Genomic DNA, 8,741 nt, shown 5'->3' on the forward strand with positions numbered 1-8,741 from the left:
TATTCCGACTGTCGACGAAGGAGGTTAGCCACAGTCCGTTTTGTTGAATTTAGATGCGATCGAGCATGATTTACCACCCGATCATGTTTGAAATATTAATTTTAGTAAATAATGTTTATGTTTTGGCCATTTCAGGTTGCTGCAAAGCTTATAAACGTTCAAAATGGTGTCTACAAAGAAAGCAGTAAGTATCCGCGAAAAGCCACGTGCTTTATTGTCAACAAATTACCTCCCCTTTTGGCCTCAGACCACAAACATTTTTTGATTAAATAAGGCTCCAAGTAAACAATAAAATGTACTTTCTATGATGATTCACCCAGCTCTCCGCAACTGAAATGAGGTACAACTAGTTTCAAAATCTGAGAAAGTCCATTTTACTGTTATATCTACAAAATTCTTGGCTTGCTTCTATGCTTGTAAATGCAATTGGAATATGGCCAGATCTTTTCAATGATGATTCACCCAGCTCTCCGATACTTAAAAATCTGAGGCACAACTAGTTTCAAAATCTGAGAATAGTTCTTGGCAAGTTATGAATGGCAAGCTTGGAAGTTGTCCACATTGGAGTGTTGCCATCCAGCTCATTTGATGATGAACTGTAACTGATTGGAATAAGAGGTGCCTTTTTATCACTATGATGATTAACCCTTACCTATTCTGATCAAAATTTATGAAAAAGAATCTGAAGTATCTGAGTGATAAACCTTGGAATTGTACGCAGAATCTTCACCGACCAGCAATTGTTTCGACCTTGAAATCATTATGTTGACAAGAGGGATTTGTAAGACTTGCAATCTTGAAAAGAGTTTGCATACTCAATTGGTTGCTTTTTTTATTTCAGAAAAAGTCCTCTGAGAATATCAATGCCCGTTTGGCTCTGGTAATGAAGAGTGGTAAATACTGCCTGGGCCATCGACAGACATTGAAAACATTAAGACAAGGCAAAGCTAAATTGGTTATTATTGCCAATAATACACCTCCTTTAGTGTGAGTATATTTTTTTTTGAAATGATATGTCTTGCAAAACAGGTAGCAAGATTCTTTTATATTATTTCATAGAAAAGTTTTAGCCTTCAATATATCCAGACTTGGAGCTCTTAGCAAAGATGAAGTCCAAAATATTTGTATTATTTTTGACTGATTGCTATTAAAATGCTGGACTTCGGAGTCTATTTTGACAACGATGAAGTCAACCTTCTGATTCTTTTTGCTTTCTATTCCTCAGAGGTTAAAAATAGTAAGTATGAGCATCTCCTTGGACTGACCTAGATTGCTTTGTGTGTGATTTAGAACTCCATGAATTGTTTAAGAAATGGTTAGTGTGGCTGTATAACTTTATGTAGTATTAAAGGTTCTTGATTTTGTATTGGTGTATAGCGAGGCAATAAGTCACTTGTCATCCATCTGAGCAGCTGGAATCGGCATCGATTGCTCATGATCAGTGTTTGTTAATGTCAAGTACAACAGTTTTATTGTTATTCGTGTCACCAGTTTGGTTTTCAAATCGAAAGTTAATTATTTTACTGTTTGTATATTGCAGTAAAAGTGAAATCGAGTATTATGCTATGTTAGCTAAGACTGGTGTCCACCATTACGCTGGTAATAATATAGAATTGGGTACTGCTTGTGGTAAATACTTCCGAGTTGGAGCTTTAAGCATCACTGACCCAGGTAAGCTTAACCCTCTCATTTCATTTTAGTTTTGTGTTGGTGTCCATATGAATAAGCATTGAGTTAAGACATCTGATAAATGCCATATCAAAAGCCCTGATGAACTCAAAAAACTTGGAATTAGTCTTGGTATTAACAGTGTTCTTCAGCCATTGATTGGTAGCAGAATGAGTCTTTGGTGTATCATATTGGTAATGATTTTGTGTCAAATCATTTTTCTTGAATCTAATTCTTTTTGATTTTTTTCAGGTGATTCTGATATTATTAGAAATATGCCAACAGACACAACTGAATCTAAATCTTAAATTGTAATTACTGAATAAAATTGTGTTACAATTTTTACTTTTTTTATTTGTGTATATTTAATGACACTTTGTGAAGTGTTATCGTTTAGCTCTTGAGTCTGCATTGAGTTTGCATGCAAGAGAGACAGAGAGGGTATGCTTACCCCTTCAGGAACTATTGTGCTACCTTTGTGTCTGTCCTTTTGTAAGGGCCATAGAATTGTCAAAGGGGGGCTCAGACAATTCTTTCCCTTTGTCTAATGATGCAGAAAATTTTATTGGGGCAGCCATTGCCAGGCCAGCTTTATTTCTGGAGGGTTATGGTGGAGACAGATACATATCTGACACCTGTCACTTCTGATGAAATTTTGTACAAACACTACACATTACAATATTATTTATTCTGTAATCAAAAATCAAACCAGCATTAGAAAACTACAAAAAAGGTTAACTATATTACAATTATTAATACGAAGATCAGGTTTCTGTCCATAGACAATAAATTTTCCATATTGTCTTTTGACTGCAACTGTATCCTCGTCTATTCTTCATCATGTGGCGACGTGGGTAGCTCTTTTGTCCTAGAATCTTCTTCAGTTGAAATGTTGCACTACAAATAACTAAAACAAAATTCCGGAACGCCACGATTCCAACATTAAAATAGCATATTTCAGTTATTCGCTACAAGTTAGCTCATGACAACTGTCTGATCTTGTAGAATTTTAGTCGCTGATGGTGGGAAAGTCTTTCATTCACCCTCAAACGAAGTAAAAACGTCTGCATTTACGTTTTTAATCTGACATTTGAAAAATTAGCGACAAAGTCAGCCATTTTGTTTGTTTACATCTAGTCTTGATTATCAAAAATGTAGTTCTACGAACAAATAAGGCTGGATGATCATGAATTCGGAGTCTCTTTTTTTCTAACATTCAAGACTGACCGCGCCCACGTGTTTCGCTACCCTACCCGTCAATCGAAGCCAAAATTGTATTTCCAAGGGGGCAAGAACGAAGAAAAATGCTTGATTTGTTGTGTTAGAGCATCTACAAGTCAAAGAAATAAGCTATTTGGTCAAAAACGTCGAAACAAACACGCTATAACCAAAGCAAAACACACCAGCGCTACTGTGTATTTTTTAGTATTATCCGAGCAAATCAAAACTGTTCAAAACATGGTCTAAGGGAGAGAACTCTATTTTACAACATCGCTGACTTCGGTGGTGAAAAGACGCATCAGGTAGACCTGATTGTCCAACAAAGTAAATTACTGCAGTATTTTAACACGTGACTTCCTGTGTAAACAATATGGCGGAATTTGGTAAAAATTTAAAGCGCTTAAAGCCTATTTTGCAAGAAAATGACTTCGTACAGCTACATTTACTCGATTAAAGGTTATGGATACAGTCCTTGGCCACATTTCTTTCATTCTGATTATCTTTTAACGAGTAGGTTGTTTCTATTTGTGAATTTCATGCGAGAACAAGAAACTAAACATTGTCATTGTGATGCGGACTTTTTCAGACCAATGTAAGTTCCTCCAGTACTAGTCAATACAACACGCCCGTAGCCTCTCGTTTGTAAAGAGTTACCTACCAGTTGCAGAACTATCCAGCACTTTTGATCCTAGACCAAAGTTCCTCTAGGTACTATCAGTCCAACACGCCCGTAGACACTTTCATTTCATCATTTCTAGAACAGCTCTAATTATATTCTGATTCTGTCTTTTCAGCTTGAAAGGAAGGATACTTCTCCTATCTGTAACTTTCTATTTTCGTTGTTTGTTATCATGACTACTGTCACTTCTGCTGAATTATTATCTATTCATTAATTCAACGTCAAACCAGCATTAGAAAACTACAGAAATATAAAGGTAATTATTACATTTATTCAAGTGAAGAAGAGGTTTCTGTCCATAGAATTTTCCAATTCTGAACCAAAGTTCCTCTAGGTACTAGTCAGTCCAGATGCTCGTAGCCACTCGTTTGTTAAGAGTTCCTACCAGTTACAGAACTATTGAAGCTCTAATTATCACAAACACAAGATTAAACACCAAACGTTTCAACACAAATTACACGTGTCGTCATCAGATGAAATAAGGAGAGAATAAAACATTACAAAAGGACTTTTGTGTATCATATTATTTGTGTTCATGTAAAGGTATTTATCTTGATTCTTATTGCATATCTTTTTCAGGTGATTCTGATATTATTTGAAATATGCCAACAGACACGACTGAATCTAAATTTTAAATTGTAATTACTGAATAAATATGTGTTCCAAATTTAACTTTTTTTTCTTAATTTTGTGTTGTTAATGACTCTTTTTAGAGGGTTACCTTCTAGCTCTGGAGTCAGCGAAACAACCCCTTCAGGAACTATTGCGCTACCTTTGTGCCTGTCCTTTTGGATTTCCTCAACGTAGTAATATTTGGGTTTCTATGTATCTTAGGGTTGGGACGCCAAGAAGGGACCACAGAATTATAAAGGGGGGTGCGGACAATTCTTTCTCTATGTAAATTGATGCAGAAAAACATTAAATGTGGCAGCCAATACCAGTTCAGCTTTATTTCTGGAGGGTTATGGTGGAGACAGATATATATCTGACACCTGTCACTTCTGATGAAATCTTTTACAAACACTACACACACATTACAATATTATTTATTCTTTAATCCAAAATCAAACCAGCATTAGAAAACTACAAAAAGGTTAACTATATTACAATTATTAATACGAAGATCAGGTTTCTGTCCATAGACAATAAATTTTCCATATTGTCTTTTGACTGCAACTGTATCCTCGTCTATTCTTCTTCATGTGGCGACGTGGGTAGCTCTTTTGTCCTAGAATCTTCGTCAGTTGAAATGTTGCACTACAAACAACTAAAACAAAGTTCCGGAACGCCACGATTCCAACATTAAAATGGCAAATTTGAGTTATTCGCTACAAGTTAGCTTATGACAACTGTCTGATCTTTTAGACTTCTAGTCGCTGATGGTGGGAAAGTCCTTCATTCAGACTCAAACGAAGTAAAAACGCTGGCATTTACGTTTATAATCTGACATTTGAAAAATCGACGACAAAGTCCGCCATTTTGTTTGTTTACATCTAGTCTTGATTATCAAAAGTGTAGTTTTACGAGCAAATAAGTCTGGATAATCATGTATTCGGAGTCTTCTTTTTTCTAATGACCAAAACTGACCACGCCCACGTGTTTCGCTACCCTACCCGTCATTCAAAGCCAAATTTGTATTTTCAAGGGGCCCAGGGCGTTGATTTTTTCTTGATTTATTGTGTTAGAGTCCCTAAAAAACAAAAAAATAAATGATTTGGTTTAAAACATCGAAACAAACACGCTATAACCAAAGCAAAACACACCAGCGCTACTGTGTATATTTTAGTGTTATCCGCGCAAATCACAACACGGTCTAAGGGGAAGAACTCTTTTTTACAGCGTCGTTGACTTCGGTAGTGAAAAGACGCAACAGGTAGACTTGATTGTCCAACAAAGTAAATTACTGCAGTATTTTAACACGTGACTTCCGGTGTAAACAATATGGCGGCATTTGGTAAAAATTTAAAGCGCTTAAATCCCATTTTGCAAGAAAATAACTCCTTACAGCTCCATTTACTCGATTTAAGGATATGAAGACAGTCCTTGGCCATATTTCTTTCATTTTAATTATCTTTAAACGAGTAGGTTGTTCCCATTTATGAATTTCATGCGAGAGAACACGAAACCTAACATTGGCATTGCAATGTGAAAATTGATCACATGTTCCTGTAGTACTAGTCAGTCCGTCCAACACACTCGTAGCCTCTTCGTTCGTTACTAGTTCTCTACTAGTTACAGAACTATCATTGTATTCAATTCACCACTTTCATTTGATCATTTCTAGAACAGCTCTAAAAATCACAAACAAGAATAAGAAAACTTCTTTTATAAAATTATTAAACACCAAACGTTTCAACACGAGTTACACGTGTCGTCATCAGATGGAATAATGAAAGAATAAAACATTACAAAATATGTAACATCATCTGAGTTTATGTAAAAATATTTATATTGATTCTTATTGAATATTTTTCTTGTCTTTTTCAGGCGATTCTGATATTATTAAAATAGACACGACTGAATTTAAATCGTGAATTCACAGACATTACATTCTTGCTAGACATTACTGTTTTAAAGTGGTAGATCTGAAGCCAAGGTAAATCTCCAAATTTTCACAATTTTCTAAAATTTCTTGGGAACCAGACCGGTTTGATCCGTTTTTGGAAATCAGAACCGGTTTCATCCAGTTTTCGAATACCAAAGCCGGTTTGATCCAGTTCTGATATTCCAAAACTGGTTTGATCTGGTTTTGAGATACTAGAACCGGTTTGATTTTGTTTTGAGATACCAGAACCAGTTTGATTTTGTTTTGAGATACCAGAACCGGTTTTGAGATGCCAGAACCGGTTTGATCCGGTTTTGATGGACCAGAACCGGTTTGATCCGTTTGCGAAATATCTAAAATACCAGAACCGGTTTTGAGATACCAAAACAGGTTTTATCTGGTTTTGAGATACCAGAACCGGTTTTCGATACTCCGAAACCGGTTTGACATTCCGAAACCGGTTTGACATTCCGGAATCGGTTTGTTAGTTCCGAAACAGGTTTGACATTCCGGAATCGGTTTGACATTCCGAAACCGGTTTGACATTCCGTAACCGGTTTGACATTCCGGAATCGGTGTGACATTCCGGAATCGGTTTATTAGTTCCGGAACCGGTTCGACATTCCGGAATCGGTTTGACATTCCGAAACCGGTTTGACATTCCGGAACCGGTTTGACATTCTGGAATCGGTGTGACATTCCGGAATCGGTTCGACATTCCGGAATCGGTTTGACATTCCGAAACCGGTTTGACATTCTGGAATCGGTGTGACATTCCGGAATCGGTTTGTTCCGAAACCGGTTTGACATTCCGGAATTGGTTTGACATTCAGAAACCGGTTTGACATTCCGGAATCGGTTTGTTAGTTCCGAAACCGGTTTGACATTCCGGAATCGGTTTGACATTCCAGAATCAGTTTGACATTCCGGATTCGTTTCGACATTCCGAAATCGGTTTGACATTCCGAAACCGGTTTGTTAGTTCCGAAATCGGTTTGACATTCCGGAATCGGTGTGACATTCCGGAATCGGTTTATTAGTTCCGGAACCGGTTCGACATTCCGGAATCGGTTTGTTAGTTCCGAAACCGGTTTGACATTCCGGAATCGGTTTGACATTCCAGAATCAGTTTGACATTCCGGATTCGTTTCGACATTCCGAAATCGGTTTGACATTCCGAAACCGGTTTGTTAGTTCCGAAACCGGTTTGACATTCCGGAATCGGTGTGACATTCCGAAACCGGTTTGACATTCAGGAATCAGTTTGACATTCCGGATTCGTTTCGACATTCCGAAATCGGTTTGACATTCCGAAACCGGTTTGTTAGTTCCGAAATCGGTTTGTTAGTTCCGAAACCGGTTTGACATTCCGGAATCGGTGTGACATTCCGAAACCGGTTTGACATTCCGGAATCGGTTTGACATTCCGGAATCGATTCGACATTCCGGAATCGGTCTGACATTCATAAACCGGTTTGGCATTCCGGAATCGGTTTGACATTCCGGAATCGGTTTGACATTCCGGAATCGATTCGACATTCCGGAATCGGTTTGACATTCCGAAACCGGTTTTGAGATACCAGAACCAGTTTAATCCGGTTCTGACATACCAGAACCGGTTTTGATGAACAAGAACCGGGTTGATCCGGTTTTAAAATACCAGAATCGGTTTGATCCGGTGTTGAGGTACCAGAACCAGTTTAATCCGGTTCTGACATACCAGAACCGGGTTTGAGATACCAGAACCGGTTTGATCCGGTTTTGATGAACCAGAACCGGTTTGATCCGGTTGTGAAATATCAAAACCGTTTTAATCCGGCTCTAAAATACCAGAACCGGTTTTGAGATACCTAAACCGGTTTGATCCGGTTTTGAGATACCAGAACCGGTTTTGAGATGCCAGAAAAAAATTTCCACATTTTTCTCGAAATTTTCACATTTTTCTGAAATTTCACATTTTTCTCGAAATTTTCACTTTTTTTTTGAAATTTTCACATTTTTCTGAAATTTTCACATTTTCTCGAAATTTTCATTTTCTCGAAATTATCACATTTTTATGAAATTTTCACATTTTTATGAAATTTTCACATTTTTCTGAAATTTTCACATTTTTCTAGAAATTTTCACATTTTTCTGAAATTTTCCCATTTTTCTTAAATTTTCACATTTTTATGAAATTTTCACATTTTAATTAAATTTTCACATTTTTCTAAAATTTTCACATTTTTCTCGAAATTTTAACATTTTTCTGAAATTTTCACATTTTTATGAAAATTTCCCATTTTTCTGAAATTTTCCCATTTTTCTGAAATTTTCCCATTTTTCTCGAAATTTTCACATTTTTCTCGGAATTTTCCCATTTTTCTGAAATTTTCACATTTTTCTGAAATTTTCACATTTTTCTGAAATTTTCACATTTTTCTCGAAATTTTCACATTTTTCTCGAAATTTTAACATTTTTATGAAAATTTCACATTTTTCTAGAAATTTTCACATTTTTTTTTTAATTTTCACATTTTTATGAAATTTTTACATTTTTATCGAATTTTCACATTTTTATGAAATTTTCACATTTTCTCAAAATTTTCACATTTTTCTGAAATTTTCACATTTTTCTCGAAATTTTCA

General features: G+C 36.2%; 1 protein-coding gene across 1 annotated transcript; it reads left to right on the forward strand.

Annotated features, from left to right (window-relative positions):
- The first annotated feature begins 10 nt into the window (after nucleotides 1-10).
- LOTGIDRAFT_236815 (hypothetical protein) lies at nucleotides 11-2,013 on the forward strand. The gene is made up of 5 exons (XM_009067938.1): nucleotides 11-23; nucleotides 136-184; nucleotides 842-987; nucleotides 1,541-1,671; nucleotides 1,921-2,013. The coding sequence occupies exons 2-5, from the start codon at nucleotides 164-166 to the stop codon at nucleotides 1,974-1,976; spliced, it is 354 nt and encodes a 117-aa protein (XP_009066186.1). The 5' UTR covers nucleotides 11-23; nucleotides 136-163; the 3' UTR covers nucleotides 1,977-2,013.
- The last annotated feature ends 6,728 nt before the right edge of the window (nucleotides 2,014-8,741 follow it).

This window comes from Lottia gigantea (assembly GCF_000327385.1).
Source record: "Lottia gigantea unplaced genomic scaffold LOTGIsca_87, whole genome shotgun sequence".
Classification (NCBI taxonomy): domain Eukaryota; kingdom Metazoa; phylum Mollusca; class Gastropoda; family Lottiidae; genus Lottia; species Lottia gigantea.

Excerpts from the sequence above, each read along its gene's own strand:
- LOTGIDRAFT_236815 (XM_009067938.1), top strand. The coding sequence starts at position 164 with ATGGTGTCTACAAAGAAAGCA. Across the intron at positions 988-1,540 it reads AATAATACACCTCCTTTAGT|TAAAAGTGAAATCGAGTATT; the intron begins GTGAGTATATTT and ends TGTATATTGCAG. Across the intron at positions 1,672-1,920 it reads TTTAAGCATCACTGACCCAG|GTGATTCTGATATTATTAGA; the intron begins GTAAGCTTAACC and ends GATTTTTTTCAG.